This window comes from Glandiceps talaboti, chromosome 10 (genome assembly GCF_964340395.1).
Source record: "Glandiceps talaboti chromosome 10, keGlaTala1.1, whole genome shotgun sequence".
NCBI classification, from domain to species: domain Eukaryota; kingdom Metazoa; phylum Hemichordata; class Enteropneusta; family Spengelidae; genus Glandiceps; species Glandiceps talaboti.
This window is the reverse complement of record NC_135558.1, coordinates 23,026,157-23,044,153: the sequence shown is the minus strand read 5'-3', so window position 1 is coordinate 23,044,153 and position 17,997 is coordinate 23,026,157. Positions and strand designations below refer to the sequence as shown.

The 17,997-nt window shown below is 35.5% G+C and overlaps 1 protein-coding gene across 1 annotated transcript in view; it reads left to right on the top strand.

Moving 5' to 3' along the window:
- LOC144441505 (uncharacterized) overlaps nucleotides 1-17,997 on the top strand; it is a 78,738-nt gene that overhangs the window by 26,077 nt on the left and 34,664 nt on the right. The window contains exons 3-11 of the mRNA XM_078131090.1: nucleotides 10,070-10,338; nucleotides 10,521-10,862; nucleotides 11,149-11,271; nucleotides 12,483-12,872; nucleotides 13,095-13,280; nucleotides 13,709-13,936; nucleotides 15,232-15,465; nucleotides 16,081-16,770; nucleotides 17,307-17,459. Of these exons, the coding sequence (XP_077987216.1) occupies nucleotides 10,070-10,338; nucleotides 10,521-10,862; nucleotides 11,149-11,271; nucleotides 12,483-12,872; nucleotides 13,095-13,280; nucleotides 13,709-13,936; nucleotides 15,232-15,465; nucleotides 16,081-16,770; nucleotides 17,307-17,459 (2,615 nt within the window). The remainder of the gene's footprint in view (nucleotides 1-10,069; nucleotides 10,339-10,520; nucleotides 10,863-11,148; nucleotides 11,272-12,482; nucleotides 12,873-13,094; nucleotides 13,281-13,708; nucleotides 13,937-15,231; nucleotides 15,466-16,080; nucleotides 16,771-17,306; nucleotides 17,460-17,997) is intronic.

Here is a 17,997-nt window from a genome sequence, read left to right as displayed (position 1 = left end):
AGTAGCCTAGGGAATGATGGGTATAGGTGTAGTAGCCTAGGGAATGATGGGTATAGGTGTAGTAGCCTAGGGAATGATGGGTATAGGTATAGTAGCCTAGGGAATGATGGGTATAGGTATAGTAGCCTAGGGAATGATGGGTATAGGTGTAGTAGCCTAGGGAATGATGGGTATAGGTGTAGTAGCCTAGGGAATGATGGGTATAGGTATAGTAGCCTAGGGAATGATGGGTATAGGTATAGTAGCCTAGGGAATGATGGGTATAGGTGTAGTAGCCTAGGGAATGATGGGTATAGGTATAGTAGCCTAGGGAATGATGGGTATAGGTATAGTAGCCTAGGGAATGATGGGTATAGGTGTAGTAGCCTAGGGAATGATGGGTATAGGTATAGTAGCCTAGGGAATGATGGGTGGTTCAAGAAATTGACAAATGTTATCACAGTGTACAAGTTTGGCAACAGTCACAAGTGAGTGAATTATTTGTTGGTACACTGATAACACTCAAATCAAGTGTAGTCAATTGTGCTACTGTCATTGGTGCAATTTTTAAATTTGTCCCTTCTGACTATAAAAGTAACTTTCACTAGGCATGTTTTGCAGTGGTGTCTCCGCCTTTAACAAACAATCATTTGTATGCGCACCTGCTTGCCTCACGACCCATTATTCTCTCTCTGCCAATTATACTGCCTTAAATATTTATTATGCAGGACAGAGAAGAAAAGCCCTCCATGAAGAGAGCATACAATTGCATTGATAAGCAAAATGAATGCATTGTGGAAGTTAGGCCAAGACATGCAGACAAAAGAAATTGCCACAATGGCTATTTGGTGGGTTTACACCATTCATAAGTATGTCTAAATATGGGAGGAGCCCCTGCCTATAGTCCTCTCTTTCTTGTTTACAACTACATGTATGCCAGTTCTGGGTCATTTAAATATACACCATGAATATAAAATAGTGGTCTGGTTTTTTAGTTTTCAATGATGGCCCTGAAATGAACTCATCATACAATATAGATATGTTCACCATTAAATTAACATGAATAATTGATAGCAAGTAAACAAAGGAAATTAAGTGTGTTGAGTAGGCAATATTATTGTTATTATGGAGATCTGAAAAGAATGTAGTGTGTAAGTCACTGTGACTTACAGGAGTGAAGACTATCGGAAAATAGAAAATAAGGGAAACCTCTCCGTCACCTGAACCCCCCCCCCCCCCCATCCCCACCTAGTTTTTCATGCCGACCCTAAACTTTTTTTAATGTATTCAAAAAATAAATAAATAAAATTGCGAAAACTGAAGTCTTGCAAGAAATAGTGGATCTAGAAACTAACATCAACTTAACTCTTTCACCACCATTGGCCTTGTGGGATTGTTTGTGGCCCCCTCACTAACATAAATGTGAAAGTGAGTGTTATGTAATCAAATTGATATATAAATACTTACAGTTGCATATTTAAAAAAAAATAAGGTATCATTTCAATGGAAAATAAATTTTCTACATCATACTTGCAAGTACATACATGTACATTGAAATGTCACATACACAACCTAAATATGGTTTATAAAGTAATAAAATATTAATAAAACAAAGGTTAGTTGTTTATTTATTGACATATCACAAATAAACAAAATATTTATATTACAAACAAAATTCAAAATACTAACATTTATGTTCCTACAAAACTTCTGTATAGTGGTTAAATGGGCAAAATTGGTAAAAAAAATTTCAGAAAATGTCATTTTCAATCGTATTAAATTTGAATGAAAAAAAATTAACGACTTACTACTTCATTTATGATGCTACAGTCGGTCCCCCTCCAGCAGTGAAAGTATACTGAAATATTTGAAGTCATTGCCTCAAGACCTTCTGAAAAGTGAGCTTCTGTAAATACAATTATTCAATATTTGACAGGACAGCAAAAAGTTATCACTAAATTTATTCTCTGAATTGGTAAAAAATGACCATAAGTCGGTAATATCAGCACCAAAAATGGATGGGCAAAGTGGCCCTATTTGCTGTCATGCAAAAATGGATGGGCAAAGTAGCCTTATTTGCTGTCATGCATACTGATCAACAGAAATATGCAGCTAGCCATTTGAATTAAAGTGTGCTACGGTAATATGATCGTTTCATAGACTACATCGAGTTACGACAGCCACCTACTAGTAGTCAATAATGCTATCCAAGTCAAAATTAAACAGAATTTTTCACAAACAGAGTCATTATTTACATTGTAAACAATGTTAGGGGAGACAATTATGACTGTGGCCATGTTGAAATTTGAATTTTACCTGAAAAAACCCATGCTAAAAATTTGATCTGAAAATCCTCAGATCGTGTGTAATCTACCTACCACTGACCGTATAAATTGAACTTGTATGAATAATTAAGCAATAAACCACCCCTGGGGATGGTATACCAAGAGGTTTTGACCAGTGAACAAAATATATGCACGAGCGATAGCGAGTGCATATATTGAGTTCACTGGTCAAAACCTAGTGGTATACCATTCCCAGGGGGTGGTTTATCGCTATTATATTATACCAGTATATTGAAAATATCGGAAACAAGATAAGACGCAACATTTTCTGGTTTCATGTGCGCCCCCATCCCTGCACGGACTACAATGTTCTAGACGAACAGTGAACATCAAAATTTGGACGCGTGCCATTATCGTTCATTTTAGACACGCTAGTTCGATGTCTAGACCAATCAGATCTCACGATTTGCACGATCAATATACTGGTATTATATAATATTCATTATTGAAAATTGGCACAAAGAAATATTGACTAAAATAAGTTTTTATATCTGTAAAAATTAAGCAACCTGATGTATTGAAATTACTTGTGTGATGGTAAAATAATCACAGCATGATTCTAGTTCAGATATATGACATGTCTGAATACATGAGAAGAGTAACTATATGTAGTAAGATGATCAACTGTAGGGTTTTTTGCCATCATTTCGTCTTTTCACCTGTACACAGTCCCACGGCGATAGTATGGGCATAGGTTACAGGTCAACAAGTTATGCATTTTGCTGACTTCACTGCGACACCTGTGAATTCCTCCCGTTGAGAGATCATACAAACTTAGCGGTACTTCTGATATTTGTACCGTTCCCATGACCAAGTACATGTATTCAAAGATGTGTTTCTGGTAAAATTCAGTGGAAATTTCTTTGGATATTACCCAAATTGACATTGTAGACAATGTTATGAGAGCCGTTATTATTTCCACCATGTTCAAGTTTTTAAAAGGTAAACAGTGGATCAGTATTTGTATATCACAATGTGCATTGAAATGGGCTAAGAAAGTGATGCATACATTTTAACTGTTATACATATTAATTTTTGTATGTTTATCTAATTTGTGTTGTAAATACTAGCTAAGTTACTGCAACATTCTAATTTGTGTAGTAAATACTAGCTAAGTTACTGCAACATTCTAATTTGTGTAGTAAATACTAGCTAAGTTACTGCAACATTCTAATTTGTGTTGTAAATACTAGCTAAGTTACTGCAACATTCTAATTTGTGTAGTAAATACTAGCTAAGTTACTGCAACATTCTAATTTGTGTAGTAAATACTAGCTAAGTTACTGCAACATTCTAATTTGTGTAGTAAATACTAGCTAAGTTACTGCAACATTCACAAAATCTTGCAGCAAGCTTGAGTGATTCACTGAGGACAGAACAGTTTTGTTAAAAAACAACAACAAAACTTTGATGTCCTAAATTACTGGATTCAGTGATTGACTGCTTGGTGACTGTTTTAAAATAGTAGAACTAGATAGAGTTGGTAACATATACATCACATGATGTGGTAGACACTGTTTAGTACACACAATTCATTTGTGTAGATATTAAATGTGGACTTGAAAGCACTAGTCTAAAACCACACTCTTTGCTTTTCTGGCCTGTATTGTCAAAATATTTGTTTGTGAAATGCTGTATTTGGATATTTGAAGCGATGCATACAGTCTTGGGTGTGGTTCAAATACACTATTTTGATATTTGTTTCAAACTAATTGCTTAAAACCTTGAACAGAAATGAAACAAGGTATTACTTAGTTACAGTGCTGTACAATGTATGTGGGGCAATGAAACAAGGTATTACTTAGTTACAGTGCTGTACAATGTATGTGGGGCAAAGAAATGTTATGAGATAGTTTCACAATGAGATGTTGAAATCCATGAAGTTGTCTTACCTACATTGGTATTTATACACTGGCATACACAAAGTTGTGTCGATAAAGTTCTTATGGAGATTACTAGCAAACCAGGTGCACAACACATGTTATTTGTCGGCCTGTGTGGGAAGTTATAATTTGGTTTGTGATACAGATTAGGGTGAGTGGGTTGTGTACTGACATCCATAGCATCATTTCTATGTTGCTATACAATGAAAAAATGTAAAGTCTTGTCTTTGGAGATTGACCATGAGAAAAACAATCTTTTGGAAATCATAGACACTGAATGTGAAAAGTAATAGCAAGAAATATAATATCAATATTAAATTGGCCATTTTGGACAAAGTAAAGGTGTGTCACAGATGATGGAATATTTCCAGGAGTAAAGGTGTGTTAGTCGTGGCATGGCATAAGAGCTTTTAATGTGGTGGTGGTGGTGGTGGTGTTGGTGTTGTTGTTGGTGGTGGTGGTGGTGGTGGTGGTGGTGGTGGTGGTGGTGGTGGTGGTGGTGGTGGTGGTGGTGGTGGTGGTGTTGGTGTTGTTGTTGGTGATGGTGGTGGTGGTGGTGGTGGTGGTGGTGGTGGTGGTGGTGGTGGTGGTGGGGAGAGAGGAGGGGCTGAATAAAATTTTGACTATTGACACAAAAGTACTTTGTGAAGCCAAAGAACAGTGAACAGTAGCTGTTATTGTGAACATATAGTAATACATGTAGATTGTAGATTAGTATTCTAAGTAGACTCTAGAAATACACCCATTTAAACATTTCATTCTCAATTGTACTGCATAGCAGTAGCTATCAACATATAGTTCGTGCCGGTCTTGTATCTGAAGGGAATGAGGCTTAATTAAAATCATGTGACCTAGCAGACTGGTATATTGAAGGGAACTGGCAACATCTATCCTAAACTGAAGAATATATGATACAAATGTACCTTTCTTATCTAGTCATAATGAAAACACTGTAGTGTTGAGAAGTCATATACAGTTCTTTCCTGAGTGTATCCTGTAAATTAAATTAGTATACCCTGTAATCCAAAATACAGGGTCTATCTCATCTACTGTATCTCTGTTTGTGAAGTAACATCTATAATATACAGTTTTATTCCTGTGGGCTTATTGAAGAGCTTTGATTTGAGTCAACATAACTGTGAAATATCTATGATTAACCTCTGAAATTTACAAACTCAATGGTCACATGGCAAACTTGAAATATAAGTAATAATATAAAGAGATGAAATTTCAATTGAATCCTCAGTGATTTCAGAGATGGCAAGTACAACAGTTCAAGGTAAAAACTTTAGTCATGATTTATCAACCAGCAGTACATGTAGCTTTAATCAGTTCAAAATTTATTGACTGAAAAGTCACACATGATTTCTGTTCCATAGAGATTGAAATACTAGAAGACAAGTAGAACATTACAAATTGAAAGTGACTGATAGATATGGGGAAATTTTATTCCAAATTTAAAAAATTTGAAAACTATTACCGGTACTAGGCACTTGCAAATTTTGTGTGAGAAATTTTTATTGGAAATTTTTGCAAGGAAAACTTGATGGACCATAAATGTTACGCATGATGTGTTGAGAAAATGAACATTTAACTGTATTTTGGGAATGACCAAGATAGCATAAAGAATTGGGATGCAGTGTGAATATATGGCAGCAAGTGATGCATGACATGTTCATTTAGGCTATTTTGGGATAGAAATGGATGAGAACTTGCCACTTTGACTCACTTAATGTCTGGGATATGAGTCATAGCAGATACATGAATAGGATAAATGTAGCAGTGTAATCATGGGAAATAATGTGCGTGGGAACCCCCAATTCCCCAACAACAACAATTCAAGACTATGTGTATAGATGCTATTAAATGTACAGTCCATGTCAAACTTTTCCATCAAAAGTTATCACAAAACTTGTAGTAAAAGGAAGGGTTTACAAAAATGTACATGCATGATGTTTGTCAATCAATTTAACTGTATTTGTATATGCACAAAAGGGGATTGACAAAAAATGCTGATGAAATGACAATTTAATCTGTGTTAATGATGATTAATTTGGATCATATGTAATATCCAGTAAGGATTAGAGAGCATTTGTGATGGCCCAAATCAATTAGATTGTAGCTGTTCTAGTAATTATGTGCTGCTCTCAAGTTTTGGAATAATTGTTAAACTTATGATAATGATATATGCATTTTGTAAAATAATAAAAATGAATGACTAAAAATGAAATACATGTAATCACTTTTATATATAACATAAAGATATCTTAATGTTTATCTCTTCTTTATTTTTAGCCCCCCCCCCCCCCCCCTCCAGGCAGGGGCTATTACAATGGTCTCTGTCCGTCCGTCCATAATACGTCAGTTCTCAGACATGCAACATCCAATTTCTTTTAAATTTGGCACAAAGGTGACATATATATGGGATATGTGCATGTCAGTCTATTTTTTGATATACTAGTATGCAATTGTTACTGAATGGCTGCCATATGTGTAGTTAAAATTCATTATTTGATGCATAACTTAAAAACTGTAATAATAGACAGACACTCTGTTGAAGTGTCTACCCCTTTATTATCAAATGAAAGCTATCTTTTGAGACCTTGACCTTTGACCTTCAGGGTCAATTATCAAAATCAAGCCAATTCCTGCCTATCACAGACACTAATGTTTGCGTGAGGGGAGGGGGAGGAGAATGTGTGTCTGCGTGTGTGTGTGTGTGTAGATAGACACATTGTTGTGTTTGGGGATGTGTCTTCTATGAAGACCTGTCATTTGTTAGATAGTAATTAGTACAAGAGATGAAGTCTCTTTGTGTATTCTTTTATTTTCTCAGTTTAGAAATTTTAAATCGACATTTTATGTAGATTTCATGAACAGAAGTTAGCAACCATTAATCTATAAATTGAATGTAGACTTTGTGTAAGTTGACAAACACAGGAGAACAAGTTTGAGTTGAAGGATTTACAGTGAGTGAGTTGGTATCGTGTAATGACATATGGTGCTAATCAAACACTCTCATTGTCATCTCATCAGGAACCATTACATTTTCATAATTTACCCTATGAAGAATTTCAAAATTCTACATTTATTTTATATTACTCAATTATCTTTAACAGAAAACAGGCTAAAGTTATGAATAAACACAGTAAACTGTGTTGATTTCCCTTTTGAAAAGTCAAAAAGTATCACATATGTTAAAGCTACCTGGTTGCTCTATTGTTTTTTTGAAAAGAAAGCCCGGCCATTTCACTCTATACTATATTTTGTCTGCCATCTTTGTTTGCTTCTATTGTCATGCTGAAAAGATCACTTTTGGAAAATTCAATGGAAGAAGAAGTTTCCCACGAATGGATAACTAGGGTGATCCAGTCCTCATTATTATGCAGGAACATGTTATTAAAATCACTTATCGTTTAGTTGACTAATCAGGAAAGCATAAGTTAGTAGGCCATCTGGGAGTATGGTTACAAACATGTCATTTTTGGTCAATTTTGTAACAAAGAGTAAAAGGGTTAGGGGCTGATTTGTATTCTCTTAGGAGTTACATATTATAGGAAATAATCAAATTTTGTCAGTTAACAAACTGTGTTATAGTTTTCCCACAGTCTTTTCAGGGCATAACCCCACCTGTAATAAATTTTCCCTCTGTAAATGATTTAATTTGTTAGTTTTAAAGTTATTCCCTTCAGATATCAAGCATTTCAGAATAATTTGTTGAGAACACTGATTATAATTTCATGAAATCTTGTTTGAAATAACACACCAGCACTTACCAGAACAGCAGTATTTTGGGGAAAAAAAAAAAAAAAAAATTCAAATAACGCACCAACACTACTAGAAACAGCAGTATTTTGTAAAAAAAAACCCAAAAGAAACAATTCAAATAACACACCAGCACTACCAGAAACAGCAGTATTTTGTAAAAAAAAAAAAACCCAATTCAATTGATAATTTGTAATATTACACAAAAACCTGTGAACTTGTTGTGTTAGTATATAAAAACGTCAAGGTGATGTCTGATTAAGGTGGACATGTAAGGTTTGTAATTGTGAAAGTAAACAGTATAAAACACTTTGATGACACATTGGTGGACTTGCATAGTCACTTTTGTGATCTGCCTCACTTGTTACCCACTTATGTTTATGTCATCATTTTGAACTCAAATGACAAAAAGGGGGAGGATGGTAATTTAGTGCCCGCATCCTGGAGCTTCTTCCCTTTCAATTTGTAACCCTTTCAACAGTTTTAAAACCTAAAGCAAGGACTTTTGTCAGGGTGCTTGCTGCCTTCTGTTGTCATTCAAATGAATGCCACACTTTCCAATGAATAGACTTTGGCTGACAAAGGAAATATCATGATACCATTCTAAATCCTTTACAAGGCAAAACAAAGGAAGGGGAACCCAACCATAATTACATAAGTTCATTTACAAGGCTTAATAGATTCTGAATTAATTATCCCAACTGAACTACTACTGTCTGTCATCAGTGATAGAGACTTTGTTTGTAAAAGTAGTAAATTAGAGTTTAGACATACATATATAACTTTGTGAAATACTGGTTAAATGTATAGTGTGGTGACTGTATCAAGTATAACTGACAAAGTGACAGTTGTGACAAGGTGTCAGCTTGGACATCTTTCCTTTGTCATAATCTTTGTGATACTGTTCATGAGTCATTACTAGTGTTTACACATATTGATGTACATTGTCTTTATTTTGTTATCATGTGACAAGTTGTGTAACAATAGTGCTAATCAAAGTGAAGCCTGTACAGACCCAGTGCATTCACAGTATAGGTTTGCACATGTGGAAAATACAGTTTATTTAAAGTTAGTTAGGATGAGCACAGTTTAGAGGAGAAGGACTGGCAGTCTGATTTTAAGGGAACTCTTTTGATTTCTATTGGCCTAACTGAGTAAATTATGGTTATTGAAATTATGTCCTGGACAACTGCTAATGTCAAGCACTGACCTGCAATGAGAAAAATACAGCGGTCCGAGGTTGGGAACCGCTGAAATTGTTCTAGATAATTCCTTTTATTTTTGACCATCATGTATTAGTAATGGGACTGAACAATGAAAAGACTAATTTAAAAAAACTACATAACTAAGAAGGATGTAATCCAGTCCTTGAGAATAAACATGTCCAACACAACAGGGACAGACAAGTACAATGTAACTATATCACCATTAGAAATGAGTTCAATATAGTAATATTTGTATGAAAGTTTTATAAGTCATTTGTCTACTGAAATGTCTAAATTCATGTATCTATGTGTGTACTTTATGACACTTTCAGGCTATCAAATATAGAGCCGCATTATAATAGTCATGTTAGAGAGGTTAAAATTACAACTGTGAAAATAAAGGTTGCATATATAGGCCAGGTAACATCAATTATGACCTGTTTGGATTATAATTTTGAATTCAAAGACAATTTTGCTGATCAGATATTTATTATCTGTAACAAAAACCTTCACTGGTGTCACAAGGTTGTCTGTAAAGTCAGAAATCAACACCACTGGTCCTTACAACATACCACCAAATATCAGTCTATAACATTCTTTAAACTATCCATTGAAATTACACACATTTTTGTATTTTTTGACTGTTTGCAGGAGTGAGAAAATCCAATTTCAAAGTGAGCAAAGTTACAAAGTATTATTTCTCTACTGTAAAAGATATTTGTTAGTAGAGAGATAGTTAAGTTGTGCCATAGAACATTATATTGTATTGGATTTTAGTGCTATACAAATTCTTTTGATTGATTGATTGATTGATTGATTGATTGATTGATTGATTGATTGATTGATTATATGTATATGAGATGGAATAATTTTAACTTCTTTTATTTTACAGTTGTGCAGAGGGATATACAGGAGAATATTGCAGCTACAATGACCCTTGCTGGGAGGATACCCCCTGTGAAAATGGTGGAACTTGTAATGTATTCTTCAATGAAAATGGATTAAGCATTGATTGTTCATGCCCTGTTGGTTATTCTGGAACACTGTGTGAGCTCAGAGAACAAAATATATGTGATAATTCTCATCCTTGTAATAATGGCGGCACTTGTGTTTTAACAACGTTATCTGAATTTACTTGCAACTGTAGGAATGGATTTACAGGTAAATACCAAGTCTTGTACTTAATGTATCTTATCATATCATAATAACAGTCAAGAACCATTCATGAATCACGCAATACTGAAACTGAAATGAGATATTTTATTTCTGATTTGATATCATTGCACATTTCCAAGTAATCCAAATATTGTATTGCAATTGTGTCTTTTATTTTCAATTTGCAGGTCCAACATGTAATGCTCTAGATCCATGTGCTAGTAGCCCATGTAGAAATGGAGCAACCTGTGATTCAACATTAGATGGGTATGCTTGTACATGTCCACCAGGTTTTACAGGTCCGCTATGTGAAGTAGACATTAATGAATGTATTGAGTACCCATTATTGTGTGTAAATGGTGGAACTTGTGTCAATCTCAATGGTGGCTCTGAGTGCCTGTGTACCCTAGAATATTGGGGAGATCGCTGTGAAATAGAGTATGTACCATGTGAGAAACCAACTGAGTGTATAAATGGAGGCACATGTACAGCAACTGGACAACTTACATATGAATGTACCTGTGCAATAGGTATGTGATATGATTAGTAAAGTATCAATGTCAGTGTACAACTTACTGCAGTTTTTACACCTATGGAAATTTACAAAATCATAAATATATATGTGTTTGAAAAAGTTAATGTCTATCAATTTCAACATGTTGTGAACTCACCCATATTTTGGAACATGTATGTGAGGAGTCTCTAAAACCTGTTGTGTGTTTTTATATGATTGCTAAACTTTTACCATCCTGGTATCAGTACAAAACTGTCCTTCAGTCATGGAGTAATGATTTATTCTTTAATCTTCATTGGCAGGATTCACAGGTGACAATTGTGAAATTAATATTGATGATTGCATATCAAACCAATGTCAGAATGGAGCAACATGTATAGATGGTATCAATGCATATACATGTGATTGCCCTGCCTCATTTACAGGTGAGTTCTGAATCACCAACAAAAAACACATTGAACATTGATCTTGACTTGTGAGTTATTTATGCTAAATGAACCAACATTTTTTCTTCCCCGCACCAACCTATCAATCAAAATTATGTCTCATTGTATATGAGGAGGGAGTATTGCAATGGGCTCCGTCTGTCTGTGTGTCAGTCCGTCCGTCTGTCCATAATACATAATTTCTCAGAGATGCAATGTCCGATTTCTTTCAATCTTGGCACAGAGGTGAAATGTCATTTGGGACATATGCAGGTGACTTTGTTTCGCAACATATGCAAATTCATCCGAATGGCGGCCATATTTGTAGTTAAAAATCAATATTTACAGCATAACATAATTGAACAGAATTGAAGTTTCTACCAAAACTAATTTCTGTGAGAGATGATGCTTACCTGTTGGGATCCCTCCCACCTTCCCCACAGTCTCCTTGTGAATTTGTTGTCCTCCTTAGAGTGATAAAAGACACAAGTACGCATGTGCTAACTGCCACTTAGGTGGGAGACTAAGCTATCCAAATATGGAGCTAGGTATGGTGGAAGGAGCTGGGACTGGGCTAAAAATTTCTTGGCATGGCTTGGAGGAATTAAAGTGGGTTACTGATTAGTTTTTCACCAAAAGGAAAATATCATGTCTCACAGAAATTAGTTTCGATGGAAACTTATTTATTGTAGGATAAAAAACTAAATTCTTGTAGTAGTGGGGTGGGGGTGGGGGGGGGGGTGGATGAGCCACTTTAGTTCCTATCCCATAAAAACGATTTATTTTTCTTATAATGGATCTGTTTTGTACCCCTTAAAAAATGCAAATATTTCTAAAAAATATCAAGTTGAGAAATAGAAGAATTTTCGCCATAGTAAATGCATGGACGAAAATAAAGTAATGTGTCAACAAAAGAACTATTTTTTCCTCATCATCGCACTACATACTAATACATATTGATTTGAGAAATTGATTATGCTATCTGAAACAGTTTTCAATTTTGGCTTGTTAGATGGGGGGGGGGGGGTTCTGAGGTTTAACTTAAAGAATTTAGTTTTTTATCCTACATTGAACTATTGATCTCGCCTCTATTATCTATAAGTCTAGTGCCCTCTAGTGTCAATATTGCGTACCCAAACTAAAACAATGGTATTGGTTGTATCACTAAAAGTTCAATAAAGATAACTGTTGCCTTTGTGTCTCATCTATAGGTCTGTTTTGTACAATGGACATTGATGAATGTGTTGAAAATACAAATCGGTGTAAAAATGGTGGCACTTGCATCAACAATGCTGGCAGCTTCATGTGTGTATGTGTAAATGGTTGGACAGCCAATGACTGCAGTGAAAACATTGATGATTGTGCCAACACTGAATGTTATAATGGTGGTACCTGCTATGATAGGGTTGCATCAGTCTGGTGTGACTGTTCACCAGGGTGGACAGGACTGCTATGTCACTTGGAAGATGCTTGTGTCAGTAATCCATGTCATCCTGATGCTATTTGTGATACTAGTCCTGTAGATGGTAATGCTGTTTGTACATGTCCTAATGGTTACATGGGTAGTGACTGCAGTGGCGATATTGATGAATGTGACACTGGTAAGTCACTTCTTCTTCTTTTTTATGGTATGGTATAAAGCAGGTGAAATATTTCCAAATGAAAAGAAAGTTGAATTACATTTTGTAGTGTTAATGTTATACTGTAGTCACATGTTATTATGTGAATGAAGACTTAAAGGCTTAAAGTAGTGTATGTTGATGGTATATCTGCTTATTTATCCAAAATGATTAGTGTAAATTTTTGCTTTCTTTACATTTCAGAAAACGATCCATGTGAACATGGTGGAACATGTGTCAATGAACCTGGTTATTTCCATTGTGAATGTAGAACAGGATTTAATGGACTCCGTTGTGAAGTCAACATTAATGAGTGTCTTTCCTCACCATGTAAAAATCATGGTACTTGCCTGGACAGGACAGGGTCTTTCCAATGTGTCTGTATGCCAGGTAAACTTGATATCTATTGTGTTGGTTATACTTTGGGTGTTGGAAAGTCATTTCATGATTTCAGATCAGTTGTCAAGAAACACCAAATTTAAATTTTTTTTTTTTTTCACCTGGTGTTCTTTCAGTGGTAAACTGTTGCATCATGGGTCTTAGAAAATGTAAATATTTATTAGAACAATACATGTAACCTGACTATTTATCTGAAGGAAATGAACACTTTTTAGGTATGTTCCTGATACACATCATTGTACAAACACAAAACTGACCTTGATTACTGTATGACAATGTAGCATCATTTTCAGCTGTTTTAGTCAATATGAGGTGTCCTGTATAGCAAGTAGCTTATCTAGTGGCCTGACTCTCATAATCTGATGCTGCAACTACTGCCCTGATTACTGAGAAATATATGTGTGTTGTGACATCAACAGGTTATGCTGGTACATATTGTGAAAGAGATATAGAGGAGTGTGGCAGTGAACCATGTCAGAATGGTGGATATTGTAATGATGGTATTGACCAATATTACTGTGACTGTGTATCTGGATATCAAGGCAAGAATTGTGAGATCAACCTTGATGAATGTGCCTCAGCTCCATGTCAGCATGGTGCTACCTGTCAAGATCTAGTCAATGGATATACCTGTACTTGTATTAATGGTAAGTTTGCATTATATCAAATTTTGTAGCACAGATTCATGAAGAATGAAGTGTCATGTGACACAGGACTTAGAATGTTGCTATACACCATACAGCACAAACATATTGAGAATATTCCCAAATTATTGCCAACATCTAACCTGTATTGTTTAAGGTATATAGTACTAAGGGCTGACATTGGCACTAAATTGAAAAGTTGTTTAAACAGGTGTCAGTCTGTTACAATTTGATGAAATGACACAAAGAACTATTTATTGTTTATTGTATCAACAGAGAACAACACATAGCACTTCACAATACTCCATAACAACACATAGCACTTCACAATACTCCATAACAACACATAGCACTTCACAATACAACACATAGCACTTCACAATACAACACATAGCACTTCACAATACTCCATAACAACACATAGCACTTCACAATACAACACATAGCACTTCACAATACTCCATAACATATATAGAACTGATATTACATAACAAATGACAAAAAACTTAGAGCAATGCAGTGATATCGTTATGAGTTTTGTGCAAACTAAAAAACAAAAGTGATATGATTATTGTGATGACTGACTGTACTACTAAATATTTAATGAATTATAGTCCATATGGCATCAAATAGTCATAGACGTGAAAAGTATAGTTCAAGTGACTTTTAGATGGTCTTTAGGATGTTGTATATTAATTGTCAGCAAGATGAGAACTCACCACATCACACGGTACTATGTTCAGTTAGAGTCCAGAATCCAATTGGCCGTTCATTGATGTTAGTACCCTCGGTTGCTGTGGCCTTAAATGCCATGATTGTGTTGATATCATAATGGGTCACACACAGTACACAGGTAGTAAATAACGCCAAGCAATGACATGTAGTATCAACTAAATTCATCCTTCCAACTTTGATGTTATAAGAAGCACATATCCACTGCAGTCTGGTTTAGGTGTCTGCTTCATTAACGCTGATTGGATGTACACAAACCCTAGCAGGTGTTTAGCTGTTGACATGTAGATTAGCAACCTGTCATCACTAAAAGAACTCTGACCTATTACTGTAAACTCAGAATTTCTCTCTGAAATTCATAAAGCATCTTTATTGAAAAATAAATCTCATGACCCAGCCAAACTAAACAAAATAAAGTCTTTTGATTTACTGATTATACTAGGTGTTATATAAATGCAAAACTTGACTGAAGAGCATGTGTCTAGACTCCAGTTTGTTTTATTACAAGTAAGTAGAGCCAAAATGCTTCTTAGAAATAATTTGATAAAACTTTGTGTCACCCCCAGGTTTTACAGGTATACACTGTGAAACCAACATCAATGATTGTAGGACTTCCCCATGTGTGCATGGCAATTGTAGAGATCGTGTCAATTCCTACTTCTGTGAATGCCATCCAGGATACCAGGGTACAGATTGTGATATTGAAATTAACGAATGTGAGAGTAATCCATGTCTATTTGGTGGAACATGTGAAAACCAGGTCAACGGTTATAGATGTGATTGCATACCTGGAATTACTGGTAAGTACAATATAGAAAACTGGAGCAGGGATTATTTATCACAACAGGAATAAGTGATATTTTGGAAACAATCAATTAGACCTTATAGTTGACAGTCAATTAGACCTTATAGTTGACAGTCAATTAGACCTTATAGTTGACAGTCAATTAGACCTTATAGTTGACAGTCAATTAGACCTTATAGTTGACAGTCAATTAGACCTTATAGTTGACAGTCAACTTTACAGTTAATATGTTCCTTGAAAGTCGTGTAAAGTTGAGCGATATCAGAATGTAATTTGGGAAAGTCTGGAAATTTCAATTTACTTTAAACATGAAATATTTGAAATTGATGAGCCATAAATGTGTAAAATTACAATCTGACAAATAGCAGTTGATGAGATTTCCCACAAACCCTGACCCACAGACTGTGATGTGATGTGATGTGATGTGATGTGATGTGATGTGATGCGACGTAACGTGACGTGACGTGTAACAATCTTTGATGTGAGTTATAGCTTGTTTTGTTCTTATGTATCTTTATATCCAGTGTTGATGTTTGCAGAGGGTATACTTCTCTTTCTGTGCAGTGTTGATGTTTGCAAAGATTTACTTCTCTCTCTGGTTATGTTTCAGGTGGTAACTGTGAGGTGAATATCAATGAATGTGCAAGTAATCCATGTCAAAATGATGCTAGATGTGAGGACAAGATTAATTCCTACCACTGTTCTTGTGCACCAGGATACCATGGTGAACTCTGTCAAATCAATTTAAATGAGTGTTTGTCCAATCCATGTGCAAATGGTGGGATTTGTATAGATGGTATCAACAGTTTTACTTGTGATTGTCCATCAGGATACTTCGATGCCCTTTGTTGGTCTGATGTTGATGAGTGTTCTAGCAACCCTTGCAAGTATGGCGGTACATGTATGGATGGTGTTAATGAGTTCTCATGTAGCTGTCTGTCTGGATACACTGGTGCACAGTGTGAGACAGAATATGATGAATGCTCCTCTAATCCCTGTCAACATAGTGGATATTGTGAAGATTTATTTGATAGCTATCAATGTAGATGTACTCCAGGTTACACAGGTATCAACTGTGAAGAAAATATTGATGATTGTGAAAATGACTCCTGTGCAAATGGAGGAACATGCTATGATCAACTGAATGGTTTTAGTTGTGCCTGTCAACCACCGTATACTGGCGAGTTCTGTGAAGACATGTTGGATCCGTGTGCTCATCATGATTGTGAGAATGGAGCATCATGCCAACCAACGTCTACTTATCTGGAGTATACTTGCTCATGTGTCGGTGGTTTTACTGGTAAGCTTGGAGTTTGTATTCACATACACATTCCCACATAAACAGATAAAGCGCATGTATCTGTAAACCTGCATGCCATAAATGCATGGGGATGCACACATGTACATGCACGCATGCACAGACACATGCACAGACACATGCACAGACACATGCACACACATACACACACATACACACGTACACTTACACATACATGCACATAGACATGCACATACACAAATACACACACACACACACACACACACACACACACACATACACATACACATACACGTACACATACATGGACAAAGACTATCAGCAAGATATTAAATTCCAGAAGTTAGCATAGGTTTACTCGTACACATTTTAACATGGAAGAATTGAGAGATTATTAGAGTAATGATGTAACCTTTGACCATTATGTTATCTGTGCAACCCTTATTTTCAAACTTAACCAGAGTGACAAACGTTATATTATGTGTGTATTCAAACTGTTTTGTTGGCTTTGAACCACACATGTCTGACATGAACTAATCTGTACTATTTGATTACAGGTATGAAGTGTGCTGATGATGTAGATGAATGTATGTTTAACCCATGTCAAAATGGTGCTGACTGTGCTAATGTTCATGGCTCCTATACATGTGTGTGTGAAAATGGATATGATGGAAAGAATTGTGAAAATAATGTCGATGATTGTGATCCAGGTAAGAGAAGTCCCAATGTATTCCAACATTCCAATGACCCATGAAGCTGTGAATGAAATGTATGTTAAGGAACTTTGTATTCTAAAAATAGCACTACAGTAATTGTTCGACAAGTTTGAGTACTGGTAGTCTATAGTAAAATAGTACAGCTGGAACAACATGAAAAATGAATGGTGCTACAATACTTCACTAGTCTGCTTGAAAACAGCACTCCTAGTGGTCAAACTATGAAATCTTTTATCTCACTTCTAGCTCCAAAACAGCTTGAAAACAGCACTCCTAGTGGTCAAACTATGAAATCTTTTATCTCACTTCTAGCTCCAAAACAGCTTGAAAACAGCACTCCTAGTGGTCAAACCATGAAATCTTTTATCTCACTTCTAGCTCCAAAACAGCTTGAAAACAGCACTCCTAGTGGTCAAACTATGAAATCTTTTATCTCACTTCTAGCTCCAAAACAGCTTGAAAACAGCACTCCCAGTGGCCAAAACATGAAATCTTTTATCTCACTTCTAGCTCCAAAACAGCTTGAAAGCAG